The following is a 22,803-nucleotide window of genomic DNA, read 5'->3' on the forward strand; positions in this document are numbered from 1 at the left end:
ATCCTTTTGGGGGAGTATAAATGCTTTTCAGCCTGTCCAATTTATGCTCACTAAAACAGGCAGTTTTTCCATCGTCATTTCTTTTATCATGTTGGTAATTCTGTCAGTGTTTGAGGAACAGGTAGCAAAGATTGATGCTTAAGGCTTTTCCCATGATCAGGCATACCTCAGAATTGGTTTAGAAGTGTACTTAGTCATTACTTAAAGCTGCTATTGTAAATCATGGGGTGGAGAAGCTCCTCCTCCCATATCTCAGTGGGGGTGGGAAATGGGTGGAGCAACATATGTAAATTTTACTGGTCTACAGAAGGTTAGTTTCTATGCACTCTCACGCCCCTCTCTACCCTCTACATTCCAACCAGGAAAAAAACCACTTGGAGTGCAATGGAGGGCTACTGAGAGGTGTAGCCTGCAGGGGGAGTACCAAGGCTAGATAGAGAGTTTTATAGGGCCTGACATGTCCCCCCCACCCCACCGTTCACAAGCTGAATTCCATAGTGTTAATGCTGCTAACACTTCAATGTGCTGTGTTAAACTCCACCCCACAAAAGTTGAAAATAATAACACTGAGGTTCTTACGAAGAAATTTGCCTTACAAGGAAATAAATGTCAATACATATACGGTATACAGTGGCCTGTATTTTGGCCTTTAATAGTGCAACTAAGCAAAAATGTAATTAGAATAAGAGACATATTGAATTGGAAGGCACTTAATGGGTCATCGAGTCCAGCTCTCCCTACCAGAAGCGGGAGACCTTGGCTGGGTGGGGTGCGGGGAATGGACCTGAAAGAATGTGATGGTTTATTCATTACATGAAAAGATCCAGCACCGGTGCAAGCTGCTCTGGAATGCTGCGTTTGCTTAAGCAAACTGGGATTCCACCTACGGGAACTCCTTCTAAACTCATTCCAGGCAGGCACCGATGCTGGTGAATTTTCTTTTCATTTGCTTTCTGAAGATTCCCCCCTTTCATTCATTTATTGATGCTACTTTCTGCTGTGATATTTTCTCTTCATCCTCATCCTGGCCCACATCCTTTCTTTTTCACCCGTGTCCCATTTCTATTTCATGCTCTGCTTCCTTTATTTGGCTGCTGCTGCTGCTTTTTCCCCAGTCATGCACTTTGGTTGCAAAAAATGTGGTTCTTCACAACCTCACTGGTCTTCATTCTCTCTGTGTCTAGTTCTTACCGAAATATGGATGAATCCTCTTGATGCTGTTCCTGCTGCCCACCCCCCTCTCTCTGGATCTTTTATAAGATGTATTATTGATTTTCAGTGTATAAACACAATTACAAAGAGTCCCCCCTCCCATCCAAACTTGCACATGGGTAGAAATTCATGGAATAGTTTTTCTTTTAAAAAATAATAATAACCAGGCTTTTGTTTCTGTCACCTTTTGTAATGTGCGTTCCTTGGATTATATCTGTCCCCATGACAATTAATATATACCTATCTCTTTCTCCCTTATATTTCCCTGTTCATTCGCTTACCATAGTGGGTCATTCTCTTCCCCTGACTTCTGTTTGAAAAACAAATTAACATACATACAAAGACCCTGGCAACCTGTAGATACAAAACTATTTTCATTAATGCTGCATAAAAATAAATGAATAAATAATAAGATACTAGTCATGTTCTTCTCTCATTTTCAGACCCCACTAAAACAATTTTAATCCCAAGTGATTTGGTACTAATTTAATTAGTTTACTTTTGAAGTACTCTTTGAGTATAAAACAGTTTTGTTGTGTGCAAGTAATTGTAATAATTGGCTTGAGGTTGGAAATGCAGCGTTATATTGGTTGGAAGTAAGTATTTTTACAGTGCCCCGTTGTGCTATGAATTTTGCACAAGCAGTCCCTGTGGAGTTCAGTGGGGAGCTTTGCTTTAAAACTCAGGGCAATCTCTTTCTGATACTCATTAGTTTAATTTATGCTTGATACAAATTGGATTCATATTATATTTGAATACAAGAATGGTTTTTGCTTATCTCAAGGCTGTGTTTTGTTAACAAAATGTAACCCATTTATTACAACAACTGATTTAAGTGCATAGGTATAAAAAGTGTTCCTAATTTTGAAATGCCTTATAAGGACGTTTCTTCACTGACACACATGTAAGCCCCCAAGATAAATTAAATATTTACTTGTTTTGGACTCCTGGGCATCACACTCTACCAAATAGGTGCTCATTTCGGTTCGTTGTGCTCATGGTGGAGGGCAAATGCAGAGTCTTCTGACTCCCACTCAGCCAAACCAGTGATATCTGGATTATATTGCCTTGGATCCAAAGGGCTTTTTACATTACCCCGAAGGAACTTGCAATAGAGCAGTGAAATGTTTTGACTCTGCACCGCCAACATTGAACACCTAACCTCCATGCCATATTTACAACCCGCTTTTGGAACTCTAAAAATGCAGCATGGTAGATTTGTCTTTTTGACAACACCCCCCCCCCCCAACAAACCTTAAACCACAGAAGAAAGAATTTCATAGAATCTAGGCCACAAGCTATGCAAAATACAGAATACTACAGTGCAGGTATTATACATGCTAAAATCTGTATGAGGGTCCATAAACACCGCTCTTCGTATGCTGTAGCCATAGGCCATAACAAAAGGCTCAGACAAATATAAAACACCACAGGTAAAATCAAATATCATTGATCCGGTTTGTCAGTGGAGCAATCAATCACATTAGTTTTTACAAACTCTGCTTTTATTTTGGCAGCTAGAGAGGCAAAATGAGCTACTTTATATGTATCATGCGCTGCTTGCTTTCCACTAAGGGGATGTGACCGATTTTTGGTCGACCAGACATTAAGGAGCCTTAAATTGCAGAACCAGAGCATCAGGGACACAGGAGATTGTGTTAAATTGTGACAATTAAATTACAGTGTTATAAAGCCATTCTGAACGAATTGCTCTTTTCTAAGCTTCCAAAGGACATTTTGTCATACTGGTATGGTCAAGAGTAAATATAAATATACCAGAACTTTGACTTGAAGGTGTATTACAAGGTTTACTATTGATTTTGTGAGTTCAGCTGACAGTTACTAACCATGACAGAATACTACAAATTAATTAAGAGGTCTTTTGACAGATGGATTTCAGACAGGCCCCTGCATACAAAACACAATTTTTCATGAAAAGCTATTCTTTAATAAATGAAAAGCAAATAAATGGCTTCAGTGGTTTTTCAGAAGAGAAGAGGAGCTTAGTATCCTATCTCTTTGCTTTTCCTTCTCTGTATTGTTCTAATTTTAGTATATGTGCTGCCGAAGTGAGCACCTATCTCTTTGCTTTTCCACAGTTTATGCAGTAAAGTCATACAACTGGGACTGGCAACAAAATGTTGCAGTTTTATCTGTTGTCCAAGATTTCAGTCAAGCATTATATCCAATCAGGACATTCAACTCTACCTGTCAGGTGTTCCAATTTTCTTTTCTGCCGCTACATTCCATGACTACTGAATACACTCAGTCCACATTGAACTCATGTTTGGGTAGAGGTGCATTCTGCGCCCTGAATCTTTTGCTGAAAATCTACCTGCTGCCCCCTGAGCATACCAATACCTCTCTTCTTTCTCTGTGGCTCCATGATGGCTGTGGTCCTGTTGGCACTCAGCCGTCTATATTTTCTCTGTCTTGTGAAACCATGTGGTGTTCTGTCCCAAAACTCTCCCTATCATTGTAAGCTGGTCCAAATGCTCCACGTGTAATCCAGCCTCTGTCTACCATAGAAAATAACATTTCTCTATGGCTGTGGCTTCTTGTAAAGAAAGTATTAGGATTAAGACAGATGTTGGGCTCTTCACTCACAGTATGGGCCCGGCTTCCTCCCAGTTTTGAAATTTGCATGAGAGACACACCAGTGAATTCAATGATAATCTTGCTCTTCTTCCCATAAAACAGGCAATCTTCCCATCTTTTCTCTCTCTTTTTGGAAGTGATATATGTTTTCCATTTATATATTCATCTTTCACTTTATTTAAAACAAACCTTAAAAATGCTGAAAAATTGCTCTGGAGATTGGAGGGGAATTGGGTTTGTAAAATCATAAGCAATAGCCAGGAAATGCTATCTATTGGAGCATCTTCCCCATTCAGGCTCTCTTACTATACTATATAATATGTGCCTGTAAGAATCATGTGGAACAGGATCTCTATTTAATAGTGTTTCTCTTAGTATCTCCCAATATGTCCAGTGTCTTTTTTTACTTCCCGATTAACTAATGCTTGCAGTCTGTGTCTTGACGCTCATAAGTGAACTAGCATCAAAATATTGATGGAGCTTTTTGCATGTAGACCCTGCGGGGTCTTAAAATTCAGTACATATACACAAGAAAATGTATTGAAATAGGTCTGACTCCACAAAATGTGGTAACTAGTATTATCTGAGTGATTAACACAGCTGAGTACAGCAGTGAGAGGGATGTCATGTAACATGAGTGCATTAGTGATATCTGGGTTCCTTTCATCCTCCATGTGAACCATGGATGTTGGCTCTCCCTGAGTGCTAAAAGATGTTTTGGAGATATTTGCTTCCATAACTATCCAGGGGACAGTATCATGTGTGCATGTGCTCCAGTCATGTTTGTACTATCTGATGGACATTGTCATGCTTTGCATGCTGTATATATTATCATCAGTTGGAAACACTTTGCTTGTTAGTGTTTTATGTTACTGGGGTGTTTTTTTTGGGGGGGGGAGAAGCAGTAAATATTTTCTTCTTCTAATGAAGACATCCGTGTGAATTTGCCTTGGTGCACCTTGAATCACCCTAGTTGATTACCGTATTGGCCTGAATGTAAGCCTCATTTTATTTTCCAAATTCCGACTGTGAAAAGTTAAAGTGCGGCTTAAATTTGCGACCTTACAAAAATGGGCTTTTACGATATCACTGCTGAAACATACGGTAAAACGGAACGGGTGTGAGTGCCTGCACAATTTTAAGGGAGCAGCTTATATTCGGGTATTGTCTCTCCCCCCCCCTTTAATTTTAAAGGTGAGGCTTATATTTGGGTGAGGCTTATATTCGTGCCAATACGGTACATTTTAAAAGTATACTGTGGCTTTAGACGAGAATAAATAAAATGCACACCATAAACAGTTTGTGAAAACAAACACACTTCACCCTAAAAACATGTATTTTCAAAAAGGCAGTGGCAAATGTTGACGGCATTTGGAAACAACACATAGACTTCATTTAAATTAGCACAGTTATTTTCTCTGTAGCTATTGAGAAACAGGTTTTCATGATGATTTATTCTGAAAGCAATGTAGATTCCCAAAATGTGTAGTTGCCATTGTGCTCTGCGGGTGAATTATTGGAGCTTGCAGACAACATGCTATTCCATAGATGATTCCACACAAAACCCCAGCTTCTCTTTCCCCCCCATGATGCATCACAGATGGAGCAAATGGGGCCTTAACTCTCAGGGGTTTTAAAAATTCAATGTCTTGGTTCAGAAAATGTGGCCGCATCATTGCCTCACTACTAGAACCATCTGATTCTGTCTGACATTCTGGATGTAAAGCTTTGCTAGATTAAACTGATAGCTTTGCTTAAAATCTCTTTATGGATTGTTAATCACCAAAGCCAGAGATTATAATGTATTGCAAATATTTACTGGAGAAGAGTTTCCTTTTGTGCAGCTGTGACTGGATAATCTGATCAAGATTTGAAAGGCAATTTCTTGAGCAGAGCTTTGCTACATCAAAATAAGATTAAAAAAAAAATAACAGCAAGAATTTGAATAATATTTTCTTCAGCATTTATTTAATATATCCCCTTATCTTGAATCTTGCCAGAATATGGATCTCATGTTTTTGTCAGCTTCTTCTGCATTTCAGAGACCTAAAAGCATTTATTTTGAAGGGATGAGGTACAACATTATCTGTCTCTGTATATCCCATGGGGCAACATTAGTGTGACAATTTTTAAATGAAGTGAATGAAACCCTCACCTCGAGGTTTCATATTGTAGTTGACAATATTGTCTTTTATTAATGTACAGAACATGCTTTTAAAATACACATACAATTTGATTTGGGATGGATTAACATAAATGCAGCTATTTACATATGCAGCTATCTTCACAACCCTTCTTGTTCTGCTTGTAGTCTTCAGAAAGAAAATAGATTTTATAAGTCTTTTTTTAAAAAAAACTGTAATAAAAGAAACTTGGTAAGTCAATAAAATTCAAGGAATCTATAATCTGTTTTTAAATTACAGAGGGAATTCTTTTTTGGGGGGGAGGGAATTGTTATGCTTGGCATCTTGGAAATATAAGCATCTATTCTCAAGGGAAGGCTCATAAAAAATGAGACGAAAGGTAGAGACTCAGCAGAAGTATGTACTGTGGCAAGGTGATAATTAAAATCTGTCTATGTAGAAAAGGAATCTTCACATAATCTCATGGGATCAATGCATTATAAGTACAGGAGCAGATCCAGTTGTTATAAGATGTGTACACTATGTTAGGTCTTAGATTTGAAGACATGCAGATATTTAGAATGGATCACTATGGGCCATCAACACCTTTTGTCATGTTAACAACTCTGTCACAGGTGAGGCACTGGCTTGGAAAGAAAGCTTAGCCTCCATTTTCCCACTGGCTTGCAATCTTCGCTTCAATACTCCAAAGAATCAAAATCCTACCATTTTATAAGTTTTAGGGTTTCTTTTTTTTTGGGGGGGGTGCCCCCCGCTGCCCCAGTCTGTAACACCATATATGTATGAAAGGGGTTGTACAAGGGCAGGCATAGGCAAACGCGGCCCTCCAGATGTTTTGGGACTACAACTCCCATCATCCCTAGCCAACAGGACCAGTGGTCAGGGATGATGGGAGTTGTAGTCCCAAAACATCTGGAGGCCCGAGTTTGCCTATGCCTGTACAAGGGAGTGTGGGGAGGGTGGCTTCAAACGCTTCTTGGTGCACGCACCAGTAGCAAGTAGCTGCTAGAGGGTTGGCGAAGGGTTAATGTGGCCCCTGGTCCAAAAAAGATTAGACTTATTTGGTACTGTCTACATTGACTGGTAGTTGCCCTCCAGGATTTCAGGCAGAAGGTCTTTCCCATGCGTACCTGGAACTGCTGGGAGTTGAACTGCTGGGAGCCTTCTGTGTGCAACGTATGTGCTCGGCCACTAAACTATGGCCTTCCCCTCTCTGGATGAAGGGCATGCTAAATATGCAATGAATAAAAACAAAAACAAAAAATAAAGCATGATGAGAAATGGCCTGAATTACAAGTCTCATGCCCTCGGCCCTGAACCTGCAAAAGGGAACCAGGCAGAGTTGGCTTCCTGAACCGATTTTGTTGTTGTTGCTCAGGTGCAGTTTGCTCATTTTTGGACACTTTTGGAATAGTTAGCCATATCCTAAGTGACTGAGGATAGAGTTGTCACTGAGTTTTTCCTTTCACCATTGTTACAGTGGTACCTCTGGTTATGAACTTAATTCGTTCCAGAAGTCCGTTCTTAACCTGAAACCGTTCTTAACCTGAGGTACCACTTTAGCTAATGGGGCCTCCCACCGCCGCTGCCGCGTGATTTCTGTTCTCATCCCGAGGTAAAGTTCTTAACCTGAGGTACTACTTCCAGGTTAGCGGAGTCTGTAACCCGTAGTGTTTGTAACCTGAGGTGTTTGTAACCTGAGGTACCACTGTATTTGCAACTGCAGAAAAGAAGCAGACAGGAGTTATATAACACAAAGTCCTTTATTAAACGGGTCTATTCGAACTCCACACTCTGCCCTTCCTGTGCTGTTTGCTGAGTCACTTCCTGGTACCTGATCCCTCAGCCTGTGCTTTCCTTTGTGTCACTCTGGGGTTCTGACTCTGGGGTCTGCTGCCCTAATTCTGCTGCTTAGTTTAATATACATAGATACATTTATGACATTTCACAGGCAGTTTCTTTCAAAGAAAGCAGGGATGTTTCCAATCTACTGATCCTCTGAAGGTGGTCATGTATTAGTTTACCAGTTACAAGTGCCATAAAGTTAGTTTGCCTTTTTAGTAGTCAGCCACAGTTCTTTTAAAAATTTCTTTATAGGTTGTTGGTGGTGTTTTTTTTTAAATATTCAATTAATGGTTTTACATGAAACAGAGGAAGAGAAGAGGTATGAAGTTTGCAAGTGAACAATAGTTTTGGATCAAACCTGGTGAGTATGAAAACGAACAATGGAGGCATGTTTTCATTAGATTAGAAATATTATTCCTTAGAACTCAAGGTGCAAATTATGCTGCGCCATAATGTTTCTTTCAAGCACACAAGATAAAATTTGCATATCTAAATTGGATCAGCCTGAATGGGTTTCCCTGCTGTCTCATCCTCTCAGCTGCAGTCAGGCTGAAAAGGCCTGCAGGTGGATCCAAATAGTGATTTCAAGTCCATTTTCAAGAGTCTTACTCCAATAAATAATTATACTATCTTTGTATTGATTTCGTGGTGTGAACGTCAGCAAAAAATAAATAAAAAATCCCCATATGTCACATCCAAAACTAATTTGAATGATAATTGGAAATTTATATAGTTTTCACTGATTTTGTTCCTGGGGAAACTATTTCAACTAATACATGCTTTGTTTTTAATATATTTAAAAGTGTTTTGCTGTTCTTAATGTGGTTGCAAAGTATTTTATCCCAAGTAAAAATGTTTTTATGCATTCTCAGGCCATTCCCCTCTAGTAATAATAATAATAATAATAATAATAATAATAATAATAATAATAATAATAATTTATTATTTATACCCCGCCCATCTGGCTGGGCCTCCCCAGCCACTCTGGGTGGCTTCCATAGAAAACAGAAATACAGTAAAATATCACACGTTAAAAACTTCCCTGAACAGGGCTGCCTTAAGATGTCTTCTGAATGTCAGGTAGTTGTTTATCGCTTTGACATCTGCTGGAAGGGCGTTCCACAGGGCGGGCGCCACTACCGAGAAGGCCCTCTGCCTGGTTCCCTGTAGCTTTGCTTCTCGCAATGAGGGAACCGCCAGAACTCTAGCAGTAAAATAGAAGTATGTCAAATGTGGTTTAGTGCTTAGACTAGGATAACAGATCTCGGTTTAAGAGTAGACCACAGGATTTTCGATGTGAACTTATCTGAAGTGTTTGGAGGTTTAAATGGCCCCTACTTAGCAAAGTGTTCTAGACATTATTCTGAAACGTATAAGGCTTTAAATAGTGATGGGATATCAGAACCATATTATCTTGGTTTAGCCACTTTCATTGGTGCGCACTAGTGTAGCTTAAGCGCCTGTCCTACTTAGATATTCCAAATGCACCAGGAACTACATGTTACAAAACCCACATGGGGGAAGACAGAAAATATAACTGTCCATGGTGCTGATACTGGAATGCTCACAAATACTAGACATTTCTATTTCTCCAGGGCAGTAATTTTCAAATATTGTAACCTACTGTATAAGACTGCCTAGCTCAAATAAAAAAGTTTGTGTTATTATAGTTCAAGCAAATCAAAGGCACACAGGGCAAGGCACCAAGAGTTGAAGGGTTCTGTGAAGTGTGTGTATGTGTGTGATAAAAAGTATGAGATTTTGCAGAACCACATTGCACAGAACATACTCAGTGATAAGAATGAGACTTCCTGAATGCTTGCATTCCAGCCTGAGAAACTGTTGTCTGGGAGTAGGAACAAATCATTACAGTGATATTTAGGCCTACCTTGAAAATCAGCTTGTGTGTATGTACTTGTACTAACAGGCAATTGTTGTTTCAAAGTCTGGTTCAAAAGCTCCAAGGCATGCAGAGGACTCCAGCATTCACAGAAAGCTTCAAATAGTAGGGATCGACTGGGTGGGTCCAGGGAGTAGCTAATGCCATCCTAAAGAAGGTGACGCCCACCAACACTTAAAGAAGTACTGGTACTTCCCATCCTAAAAAAAGCCCTTGCTGGATTGTGAGGTATTAGGGATCCAATTTAGCCCACAAAGTCATTACCCCCCCCCCAAACCACACATGCCTGCCAGTCAACTGACATTATTCCGATGAGTGGGTGACATCAGCTGATGAGCCACTTGTGTGTTGACTGCACCCACCAGTTCCCAGAAGGGAACTTGGCACATGGAGCAAAAGGAGCAGGATTTAACCCTTTCCGATGAGTAGAGAGTTTAACCCTCCTCAGTGCTGCTTCGCTGGTTGTTATCGCACCACCAGCACTACACGTCAACTTTTATAAGTAAACAGGATTTCCCACCTTTGTCATCTGGTTGTGATGTCAGATGATTGACAGGTAGGTGGTCCTTCCAACCTGTAGAAATTGGGTGGGAGGCTGTGGGGGGGAGATAAACATCTGACCTGCTTGGCCAAAATGGTTTTCCACCCTTGTTATATTGTGATGTAAGAGCGGAAAGATAAGAGGGCATGGCTAGGGATGAAGGAAGAATCCATTTTAAATGTATTTATATGCAGGATTTGGCAGTTTTGAACTGATTGAGCCTTGCTCACATCAGACTATCTATTACATCACACACCTGCTTCTGTCTTAGCTGCTCATGCATTGTTCGTTTGTTTTTAAAAAGACCGACTTAATTATATGCAAAGTTACATGCAAAGATGCATGTAATATACGTGTAATACATATAAAAGAGTCAAGCCCCATGTGGTACTATATTTCTGTAGCATAATTTTGTATGCATTTAAATGCATTGTTGTATGTATCTTTTTATGTGCTGACTCATTTAGGAAACCTTGAATGTGCATGGATATAATGTGCACACAATATTATATGTACAATAAGGCATATAATATGTGAGAATTGCTCATTTTTTAGCAGAGCCATTAAAAAAACACTTCTCGTTGAGATAAAAGTGTAGAACAAGAATGGGGAGGGGACCCACATATGCAGAAGCTTGACATAGAGATTTTTAGAAGTTCCCATATCTAGGCATGTCCATAGAAAGCCTTGCTTCTTAGATGGTTTACTGCTAATATTTATTCAGTCAACTGTCTGGTGTCCTGATCCTAGCAACAACCAAGTAAATATCTGTTAAAAAACCAAATATTTATTTAAAAAGCCTATCTAAATTTCCTCAATATTATAACAGGTAAGATATGCCTTTCCTGACACAAAATGTTTTCTTCTTTATCTGCCTGAGAGCCCCACAACCCCCAAATCTGCTCTGGAGAGTTGGAGGAAAACAGATTGAGGACAAAAGTATTCAGAGAGAGAGGATAAATTTCTGGAGATTTGTTTCCCATTTTTCACATAATGGTGAGAAGGGGAGGCCACCTGAATCTCAGAGGTCATTTTGAAGGGTTGTGTTGAGCTAATGAGATGGAGGGGAGCTTCATTTCTGTCTTATCCTAGTTGTACTTGATGACACAAACTGTTGTGAATGTTTATTGTTATACTGTTGAAAATTACAACAAATCCAATATTACAATAAGTAAATGCGTCCACATATATGTTTAGAGATATTATCCATTTGCTTTATTGATAGCCTTTTTTGAACATGATTCTCAACCCATACTGGAACCATCTCTTAGGGAGTCTAACTGGTCTACCTGTCTCTTTCCCTCAATCTAGATCAGCCCTCTCTAGCCTGGTATCCCCAGGATGTTTTGGGCTACAACTGCCTCATCCAGCTGTTTTTGCTTCTCTTTAGCTAACCTAAAGAACCATTGCTGTCTATTTTTTTCATCTTATGCCCAGGTGTAATCCATTCTCTTTAGGTGACTAACCCATTATGGGAAACCTTGAGCTTTCTAAGAAGGAATCATCCCTAGTGTTCAAAATAATGGAAGTGCTTATGTCTGAAGTAGAAGATGTGGAAAGTCTGAAGAGGTGAATGTTGGGTGTAGTATAGGAAACCTGTATGTTTGGATTTCCACATTATCCTTTTGCATAAACAGAGTGCAGCAGAAACACACACATCTCATTTCTCACCCCCCCTCCGATATTTATTAGGAAGAGTTGGAGAAAGGGCAGGGGTGGTCCTTCCTATCTGAGTTCCAGAATGAAGTTAGCATTTACCTTGATGGATATGTATCCTTTGATATAAATATGAAGTTTTCTCTAGTATTTTATGCTTTACATTCATACATCAGTGCTGATGACAAATTGTCAACTTGCCCTTTCATATTTATGTCGCTTTCCTTTGCCATTCATTTTCGCAGCTAGATAGTGATGATAGGTTTGTGACCGGCGAATTCTGCGGCTGGTGCTACTCAGCAAATTCAAGCATTACTTGAGCAGCGCAGTGATCATAATGAACATTCATCACCCTTTTACTCGTATCATCTCTGTGTAATGGAGAAAGCTACCTTGCTTCACTGAGTGGCACCACAAAGAATAAATTTACGCTCTCCAGAAAATGTTCAGAAGCAACGGTGACATGTTATGACCAAGGTTATCTTCTGTATCTCAAGGGATGAACTCCCCAAATTGCCAGGGCTCCCGCTACCAATTCATTAGAAAGCTTCTCTGACTATGTGCCAGCAAGAGATGCATAATAGTGCTATATTTAAACCAGTAATGATGTCTGCTGTCATTACAGTGATCTGCAGTAGTACTAATTTGCATCCCTTTTGCCTTCTTAAGGTTCATTGGATCTATCATGGGACAGTATAATGTCCCTGTGCTCTGCTAAGGACACAAACAACGAGCATTGTTTGGTGGTAAGGCAGGATGCAAACTCAGCAAACAAATGATCAGTATATAATAGTGGCAGTGGGTTGGATCCAGATCCAGTTGGTTCCACTTTGTTTCCATTGATTCTTTTGTCCCATTGTGTTCAATGGCGCATAGGTTCAGGAAACATAGACTGCAATTTTGCATTCACTTACCTGGGAGTAAGCCACTTTGAAATCTGAGCAGACATGCATAAGATTGCATTGTTAGTCTGGATGCAACCCAATATGGTATAAAAGAAAATCCTATAATTAGATCATGGATTCCTATCTTCTTTTTAGCCCGAGGACTGCATCCCCTTGTGGGTAACCTTCTTCAGGGCACACACATGCCACTGGTGGGTGTGGCCAGAGGCAAAAGTGGGTTCAGCAATGAATAACATTTTTACCTTTGTACAGTAGCCTATTTTCTATACACCCCTCCCCCGTACCCTTCATCCAGGCGAGCAAGAAGGCATCAGAGTTCAGGGACTCCATATTTCCCAGTAATAAACCAGATACTACCTGCTAGCAAGCATCATACAGTCCAGAACCATATTTGAACCAAAGCAAAGAGAACAACATGACCTCCTTTATAGTGGTACCTCTGACGTCGAAAGGAATCAATTCCGGAAGTCCTTTTGACTTCCAAAACGTTTGGAAACCAAGGTCAGCTTCCGATTGGCTGCAGGAAGCTCCTGCAGCCAATTGGAAGCCACGGCAGACGTTCGGGTTCCAAAGAACGTTTGCAAACCGGAACACTCACTTCTGGGTTTGCGGCGTTCGGGAGACAAAACGTTCGACTTGCAAGGCATTTGGGATGCAAGGTACAACTGTATAATGTACCTGTTAGAATTTGCAGTTTTCCAGAACTGCCACCTTATGGGAGAACCAAGGTGTCCAGTTTGTGCGGACCACACATGAATAGTTAATTTTTTCGTATGAATACTTTATTATCTTTGGCTTGGGCTGATCTCGGCTCAAGGGAATCTGAAGACTGGAAGAAGGAAAATCTACCATCCACTTTTAATTTATTGATGTTGCCAGAGCTCTTGTTATGAATATTCTAATGATGCAGGGCAAATTTATCTTCTTTAGTAAACAATGGGTGGGAAATTAGAACAAAATGCTTCACCTCCTCAAACAATAATCTTCACTTGATACATAGAGTAATGAGGAGCCCATTGAAGGATATGGACTAAACATGGTGAAGAATGACACCTAGAGGCCGCATGCACTGCACCTCTTGAAAGATTGGCTTTTGTTATTTTCAGTTTACATCTCTTAGTTTGGGAATTTACTGCAGAATTTACTATGTTCTGAAAACTCACAATAACAATGAAGTGTTTTCAGGCTTAAAATACATTAGCAAAGTAGTAGTGTTATTAAAAATTCACCCCCACTTTTTACTTTTCTGCATAATTTGATAACATCTATACAAACTATGTGGCATTAATAGACTAGAATTACTTGGAAATACATAATGCCTGAAATACGAAGGGAGCCACGCTCAGTTTTTTCACTGGGTGTTCAATTAAGGCTGCCATCCTGGATATACTTGGAAGTAATGGACTCAGTGGGACTTACATTTGAGTAAACATGTTTCGGATAAACATGAATAAATGTGATTCTTGTTAAGTGCATCACAATCTGATCCTATGCCATATTCGCCTGGAACTAAGGGCTCGTCCTGAATTCTGCTTGCTCCATCTCACAAAAGCATGGATCCATGCAGTTTTCCATTTCTATGATGCTTTTGAGGCATGGGTCTGAGCAGTTTTTGCCTTTGTGCCACTGCACCCTCTCCCCCAAAACTGCTCATTAGAGCTAAATCGGAGCAGATGTCTATCTGAATAAAACCCAATTGCTGTTTGCTCCGATTTGGCAGCAAACAGCAAGTTTTCCTGGGGGCAAGCGGCTGGGCAAGCGGGAATGTGGACGAGCCTCTCTAGCCCCATTGAGTTCAACAGGACTTATTCCAAATAAACATGTAGGGTGGTCACCTGAACCATTCAGTGAGAGGGAAATTCCTAGAATGCCTTTGGGCACATAGGAGGAAGGCTGGTGGAAGTGAGGCGATGGTGGAGCTCTGTTCCACTCTCTCTTAAGAAGCGCACCCCCTTTATTTCCAGTCTTCAGCAACTTGAAGTGAGAGCTGTTGCTTGCTTCATTTTGAGCTTGCCTTTTAAAATTCTGCCGGCATAACTGGAAAGGGCCACATTGTAGAGTGCGTAGGTGCAAGCAGTCAAATTCTTTGCAACATGCTTGCAGTGGTGGTGGAGGTGTGGAGGAGAACGTGGAGAGGCCAGGGTCATATTGGGTGGGTTGAGATGGGGGAGCAGAGTGCCTAGAGCAACATGAAAAGGAAGAGAAGAAAATGAGCTGGAGGCAGCCGGGGGGAGAGAAAGTAGAGCAGCCAAGGTGGGGGGCAGTGGTCACAGTGGTGTGCACCTTCCCCCACCCTACCCCAAGGGCACATTGCCAACTGCCCCCTCAGTGCTGGCAGCAGTACTGAGTTGGGATGACATATCAGCATTTGGCTACAGCCGCATGGTGACACCCATCAGGGTAAATTAGATCAGTTAAGAGCAGGGTCCATGAATGACAGCATAGTAGATGTGAGGACATCAGAACACGATGTAGCCAATCAGATATGGCTGTGTCATGATGTCACTGGAGCCATATGAAACAAGTTGAGTGTGTAAGAGAGGGATGGGTGGGGACAATGTAAAGGAAGAGGTGAATATTTTTTACTGAAAAATGGTTGAAGTGGTTGTATTTGTTTAGAACAGCAAACAGTAGCAACCATATTTTATTTATATATTTATTACGTTTCTGCCCTGCCTTTCCTCCAAGAAGCTCAGGGTGGCATATGTAGTTCTCCTTTATCCCATTTTATCTTTACAGTTACGCTGCAAGGTAGGGCAAGGAAATGGTGACTGGCCCAAGGGTCACCCAGTAACCTTCATGACTGAGTCAGGGCTTGAACCCTGGTAGTAGTTTGATACTCTAGCCACTACACCACACTGTCTTCTTGTTTGTCTGTAACCAGCACTGTTGCTTTGGAGCTTTAAGTTGTGTGTTCACTGGATACTTAAATCTTGGCTGTTTTAAGCATAGGACATATGATACCTAGGCATGCAGTGCATCTTAAAACATCTGGAATGAGGATTTACAAATCACCAGAGTACTGTAGGAGCATCCAAAATGGTGGCAGCAATCGTGGCTTCCGGCAACATGTTGAATGTTTCTAAAATATACCTTACTTCAAAGGCAGTTGGCTGTTCAACCACAAGGAATTGTTGTTATGAAACAAGTCTCCTCACAAAGCAAATTGTGGAGATGAGCTGCTGCTCATTGGACAGTGAGGTTAAATGATGTCACAATGGGATGCTGGGGCAGGCCAGCACAAGGTTGCATTCTAGTCACTCCTAGTATGAAAGAGAACAGGTCATGATTTACTTTCAAAAATAGGAGTTGTCCTAGCCTGTAATCTTTTCATTTTTTGGACGGTTTCTAAAGAAAGAATTTGGCTCGTCAGTCAATCTGGAAGCAACAATGAGACATGGATTTGTACCTATATGACTGAAGAGTGATTGTAAGCATTTTATTTTTAATGATGTAAAAAATGGACATTCATTTTTGCAGTCCTGCATTCTGATCTTGAGTGGGTTTGTGTGGCTACCAGTTTGAATGCTGCCATGTTCAAATTTCATGGCAATTCATTCAACAACATGATCAGTTCCTTAAGTGAAGGCATCTAATATATATGGAAATAAAAAATTCCTTCCTGTAGCACCTTAAAGACCAACTAAGTTAGTTCTTGGTATAAGCTTTCGTGTGCATGCACACTTCTTCAGATACACTGAAACAGAAGTTGCCAGATCCTTCTATATAGTGAGAAGGTGGGGAGGGGTATTACTCAGAAGGGTGGTGGGAATCGGAGATTGGCAGATAGCTGAGATGAGCCTGTTGACGACTCTTAATGACTGTAATAGGTCTTGCAGGAAAAGGCAAGGGGTTTTAAGTTTGGTAATGAAATAGACTGGAAAGAGAAGCTGCTGAATTACAACTCATTACCAAACTTAAAACAATGGATAGACCTGGTCTGAACAGAGACATTGGATTCTTATCTCATTATACATGACTAATCCATTTCTCACCTTCTCACCCCTTGCCTTTTCCTGCAAGACCTATTACAGTCCTCGTCAACAGGCTCATCTCAGCTATCTGCCAATCTCCGATTCCCACCACCCTTCTGAGTAATACCCCTCCCCACCTTCTCACTATATAGAAGGATCTGGCAACTTCTGTTTCAGTGTATCTGAAGAAGTGTGCATGCACACGAAAGCTTATACCAATAACTAACTTAGTTGGTCTTTAAGGTGCTACAGGAAGGAATTTTTTATTTTGACTATGGCAGACCAACACGGCTACCTGTCTATATATGGAAATGTTAGCTTATGCTGCACCATAGGTTTATAGGTTCAGCTTCAGCTAATGTAAACTTCCATACGGTATGGTTGTCAAAGCATGACTTGTGTGCAACTTTGTTTTATTTGGGATTTTTAAAATGTAAATTTGTTGAAAGCACATTAGATTCAGGAATGGATACAATATTTTTTGTGGCTGGATTAGTCTCAGAAGACAGGTCCCCAATAGCACTTCAGTCTCCCTGAACTTGCAAAAACCAGTAGATACTTGGATCCTTTAAAAACACAGTCAGTTCCTTAGGGTCTTATCAGCCTGCATAATCCTTTGGGGAAGAACCATATCTCCATGGCAGAACATTGCCTTTGCATGCATGAAGTCCAAGATTCAGTCCCTGGTATCTCTAGGTAGGAATGTGCCCAGCAATAAGATGCATTCCCTGCTCATCTAGCTTCTGCCTCATTGGAAATGGTATTCTTCCCTTTTGCAAATCTGTGTGAAAAATGGCTGAGAAGGGGAGGTATATTTCACAGAAACGAAACGTTCGTGCAATGTGCATCTCCCATTTCAGCTCAGAACTAACGTAGACAGGTTCTGTTGTGCTATGGGCTATTATGTTGTCCCTATGGGCTGCATTTCTTTATTAGGAAGGATCTTTGGGATGCATCTTCTGTTCTAGATATGCATTTTGACCAATAGCACCTCTGTTACGAAAATTGACTTGGTGAGAAGAATGGCTTGTGACATTAGCAGCTACATAACCAGCGGCTGTATTTAAGTGTTGGGTGTCTAATTACTTCTGTTGTTTCAGTGAATGTCATGGGCATTGTGTGGCCTTTGTAAAGGGATTTTTTTCCAGCCTCTTCCCCTGCATCAGATCTGTCTGGCTAGCCAAGCTATGTTGGTGTCATCTTTCAAGTTTGGGAAGTATGTCATGTGTTCCATGTGCAAATCCAGATATACATTAAAAGATTAATCAAAGATGAGGGTGGGTAAATAAGGTGCTCTGGAAAGAACTCTTAGCTATTTTTGTTGTCCATAATCCTTGTCATGGTTTCTCCTTTTCCTTTTTTGAAAAATACAGAATAGCTTTCTCCAAACCTGGGCCCTCCATATGTTTTTGGATGATAGCTCCCACCATCCCTGATCATTGACCATATTTACTGAGTTTGATGAGAGTTGTAGTCCAAAATATCTGCAAGGCACCAGGTTGGGGGAAGTTTGAATTATAGAGCTGTGCATATGAATTCAATTTTTATCATACAGACAGATTTCCCCCCTCTGAAATGACTAAATAGGCTGTGATCTAAACAGCCAATTAGACACATTCAGGAATGTGTGGCCCTACCCCAGATGTTGCTAGACTATAACTCCCACCATCTTTGACCATTGAGCTTCCTGTATGGGGCTGATGGGAGTTGGAGTCCAGTAACATTTCAAAGGCCATAGATTCTCCACCCTGATATGGAAGTTTTTCTGAAGGTGACTCAGCTTTTGCGATTGGCTTGTTGTACGAAGGGCTACTTTTTAAAGTAAGAGATGCAGAACCTACTAGGAGATACAGAGCCCATGGACTGAAAATGCTTTGGATTAATGCCATAAAAAGTATGTTACTAACAGAGATTATTAACAGAAGTGTCAATCCGTGTGTTGCTTCAAATAACCAAATTTTGTTTTAATTCTGCCTCGTCACCCTTCGTCTCATGCAACCTTGTGAACCCTAGTTACTTGTTCCTACTTCAGCGTTCCCTGCTGAGATACATTTTCCCTCTTACATTCAAAAGCTCTGATTCAAAGTAGAGAAAAGCAAAATTCATACTTGCCACAAGCCTCAGCTTCACGTATTCGTGAGTTCAGGTATTCACGTATTTATCAAAGAAACTGGGCTGCATACAAATTTGATTTGTCAAGTCAAATGGCAGTTTTTACCTAAGATAAAATGCTTTCAAAGGAAAAGACACCCCTTTTAAAATTTTGCAGGTTTTATTAATTCAGGTACAAATGTTGATACTCAAGCACGCATAAATGCACCCACACAGGTTTTGCAACCAGTTACTGGATTATAAATGCTTTGTTGATGGTGGTGGGTGCTTAGCTTCTTGGCTGTGAAATGAACACGAGACATATAAGTGAGACTACCAAGTGCGTCCCATTTTTGATTACAGTATATACCTTACCTGGCGCTGTGAGCCCTAGCCCTCTGTCAGAAATGGATGCTATAAATTTGTTAGGCTCACAGCTTTCTATGTATCCCTTATCAACCCATAATCTCCTGATTGTTGCCGCTTTTTCAACAGCTGAGGAACGGTAATCCACACTTGCTTATCTCTCTTAATCACAGCCTCACACAGCGCCAGGGCTTCCTGAGCCTTTAATTCCCTCTTAGAGGCGAAACAGAGTGGAAAGTAAACAAAGACAAATTTGCAACCTTCAACATTGCTAATTTGCTCTGATGTCAGAATATTTAAATGAATGAGGACCTGGGAATTATTTGATCAAGGCTGCTTTTCAAACCCAGTGCCTGTGGAAGAGGCTGAGCATGGGAAGGATTCTGGCAAATGACAGAGTTCCCCAGAGAGGCTTGGTTAAGGCTTTCTCTTTCAACTGCAGTAGGGTCATCATTTAAAACTCCCTGGTTGCTCTGCTGCTAGAATGCTTTTTTGTTTTTGTCTTTACAATACCTCTTCTCAGAACACTACTTCTAGGCCTTTGCATTTCTGGATGTATGCAGGAACATAAGCCAGCATTGTCTTTTGTTCTAGCTCATTGGGGTGAATTTAAAACAATGCTCTCTCGGTACCCGATCAAATCAAACACAGGAGTAGACCTACTGAAATCAGTGCATTTATGTTAGTCATCATGATTCACTTAAGTGCATAGATTTCAGTAGGCCTACTCTGAGTATGACTTTACAGCAAGCAAAGTGTTAAGACACTTTTTGTCCTATTCCCCCCTACCCCAGCGTGGTACAGCCTACTAGCACATTCATGCTTACAAAGACACTTTGAGGTAATTGCAACTCAGAATTACTTTTCATAAAAATAAATTACTGTCATAAAAACATTTTGATAACTGAAAATTTTAGAATGGCTGCTTTTCTTAGATGCACAGTTAAAGGATTAATGAAATTCATTCTGATTTTTAATGAGATGCTTTATTCCTTTAATTCCTTCCTTGCACCCAGATATGAGTGGAATGGGTATGTAACTTGAGATAGAAAAACACCACTGGACAGTATAATATTGCAGCTGTATGACCCTTCTTACATGAATATTAAGGGACAATTTAATCAGTTGCATGTCTAAGTATCCCCACCAGTCTTTACCGTGCATTCAGTTTGTGCATCAGCATCCTGATTGTCGATAAGTATGCTTAATTCACCACATTTGCTGTTCTGAAAGTCATGATTCTCTTCAACAACATTTTGCATCATCCATCCTGTCAGCTCTTCTACTAAGTGGGAATTGCATGCTGGCAACTTGCTTTAAAGGAGCAGGAAAATAATTGGTGCTGAGCAGTTGCTACCTGCTTGTCTCAAACATGCTCCGGAATGATTTTTTGTTTTTTGTTTAATGATAATATTTTTATCGGATAGTCTTGAATATAGATATTCTTCCGATAGACGTGCAAAAAGCAACAACAGTATCTTGCAGTTGGTTGCATGCATGTGATTACAGCATTCGGTTATTTGCTATTTGTGTTCCTTCCCCCTCTTGCCTTCTCCCTCCCTCCCTTGATCTTCTCTTCTCTTCCCTCCCCTCCACTGTTTCACTCTCTTTCTCTCTCCCCTCTCCCTCCAGCTGGTGTAAATGACTGCTGCTGCCTCCCAGACCAAGATAACCTGCTCAGTCAGCTGGAGCCCCCTGTGGACAGCTGTCTCTCTCTCAGCTGATGAAAACTGCTACTACCCACTGAATGGGGAAGAGTGAAGTAACATCCACAGTACCAGCAGCAGCCGCTGCCATCGTAGCAGCAGCAGCCGAAACAGCAGCAGCAAGCAAGAGCTCTATTGTTCCTTGGTGTTAAACAGTCCCCCCCCCCTTTCAACTGGCATGCAGAATAGCTGGAAAGCCATTTCCCTTCTGCCCTCCCTGTGAAGACATTCTGAAAGGGGGGGAAGAAATTACTCACGCAAGGGTTACCCATTGTGCGGCAGATTTTGACACTGAATCAGGCTTCTGGAAGGCATGGGGCTGAGAGAGAAGAGCGCAGCTTTAATCGGTGGTCCAGGGGCTTCATCTCTTTCAAGCAAGTGCATTGGAGTTCTCGTGTTTCTCCTGTTTGGAATCCGGGGAGCTAAGGCGCAAAGTGAATTTGAAACTTCATCCGTGTATTTGTGGAAGACTGGTAAGTGGAGGAGAGGGGTATATTGCTGCATTGCCTTTGGCTGAATGTTGCACTGGTGGTTATCGATGCTCTTGTCAAATGTGTTTCCCACCCCCCACCCTGGATTGTTTTATTTGGAGAGTATCAGTTTGCACACATTTAATGACAGATGGCTGTCCAGGCTGTACCATGGTGATTTAACCTCACTGTTGTTTTCTAATCGCTCTGTGCCCTGTGCTAACAGAGTGTACATTAAGTGATTAGGAAGGGAGAGCAAAAAAGGATAACAATAATAGTAATGGTGGGTCCCCATAGTGCCCCAAGAATGTTTAAAAAAAATGCACAAAGAAAAGGTGAAAGAACCTGCATGCCTTTCTGTCTACCCTATTGTGAAATGTGTTTAGATTCATCACACGGGAGGAGCAGGGTTGTTAAATCCAGGTTTGTTGTATGTCATAAAGGGCACGTGAACGCTAATGATGGATTAGGTGAAATAACCCGTGGCTTGCCAGATCTCATAACCAAAGAGCCCATGGCAAATAGGCTATATAGGTTCAAGATCACTGTAGACAGATGGATTTCCTTGAGTGTGGCACTAAGGAATAATGTGTCTGATTTCAAAGACTCTGCAGTCACGACTGTGTCTCTTTATCAACTTTTCAACAGAAATAAATGTTTTTATAGGTGAATCTGCTGCATTGATCTCTAGCCCTTTAGTGGTAGGTTACTGGCATTGCTGTGTTTCTTAAAACAGTCCTATAACCTACTTCTTGCTTCAAAGACACTCCCAAGCTTTCTGAGAGCAGATCTTAAAATTTAAAACACCTTCTGACTAGCAGTCAGCTCTCTAGTAATGTGAGGAACTACTAGTAGTGTGAGGAATACATCATCCGGTATTGTTATTTCAGAAGATTTAGCAACCCAAAAGTCTTATTGTGGTTGGAATCCTATTCCTCCTTACCTGGGAGTAAGCTCCATTGAACTCAATGGGACTTACTTCTGAGTAGACCATGTATATAGGCTTATGCAGTTAGGGAGAGGGTGAGGGACAGTTTCAGGGATTGGGTCTTTTTGCTGGTTGAACACTCTTGGCTGTTTTCCAAAGAGACAGATCAATTTACAATTACACCGATATCCTGCATTTTTAAAGACTGCATCTATCCACCAGCTCAAGGATGAGATTAAAGGGGAATTCAATTCAACTAGAAGGCAGGCTTTTCCCATAATACTAGAAGGAGACATTTGAAAGGGGAGGAAAGCCCTCCACCTCCACTTCTTTGCCCTGATTCTGAAAGATCAATGACAATGACAAGGGTACAAACCTAATGGTAACCCTGTGCTATTTCCTTTAATTGAACTGTTGGGAAATTTAGGAGACTGTGTGTCACCCAATTAAAGCTATGGGTCAGTGTA

General features: G+C 40.8%; 1 protein-coding gene across 5 annotated transcripts in view; it reads left to right on the forward strand.

The window, feature by feature from the left end:
• The window catches only part of THSD7A (thrombospondin type 1 domain containing 7A), a 268,112-nt gene that overhangs the window by 30,100 nt on the left and 215,209 nt on the right, over positions 1-22,803 (forward strand). For 2 of the 5 annotated variants that reach the window (XM_081164266.1, XM_081164267.1), the window contains exons 1-2: positions 16,045-16,231; positions 20,865-21,411. In XM_081164266.1, coding sequence (XP_081020392.1) covers positions 21,252-21,411 — 160 coding nt within the window. In that variant the 5' untranslated portion in view covers positions 16,045-16,231; positions 20,865-21,251. Of the gene's footprint in view, positions 1-16,044; positions 16,232-20,864; positions 21,412-22,803 lie in introns of those variants that run through there. The other 3 variants (XM_081164263.1, XM_081164265.1, XM_081164264.1) reach the window with 2 other exon arrangements.

Source organism: Podarcis bocagei, assembly GCF_964188305.1.
Source record: "Podarcis bocagei genome assembly, chromosome: 12".
Classification (NCBI taxonomy): domain Eukaryota; kingdom Metazoa; phylum Chordata; class Lepidosauria; order Squamata; family Lacertidae; genus Podarcis; species Podarcis bocagei.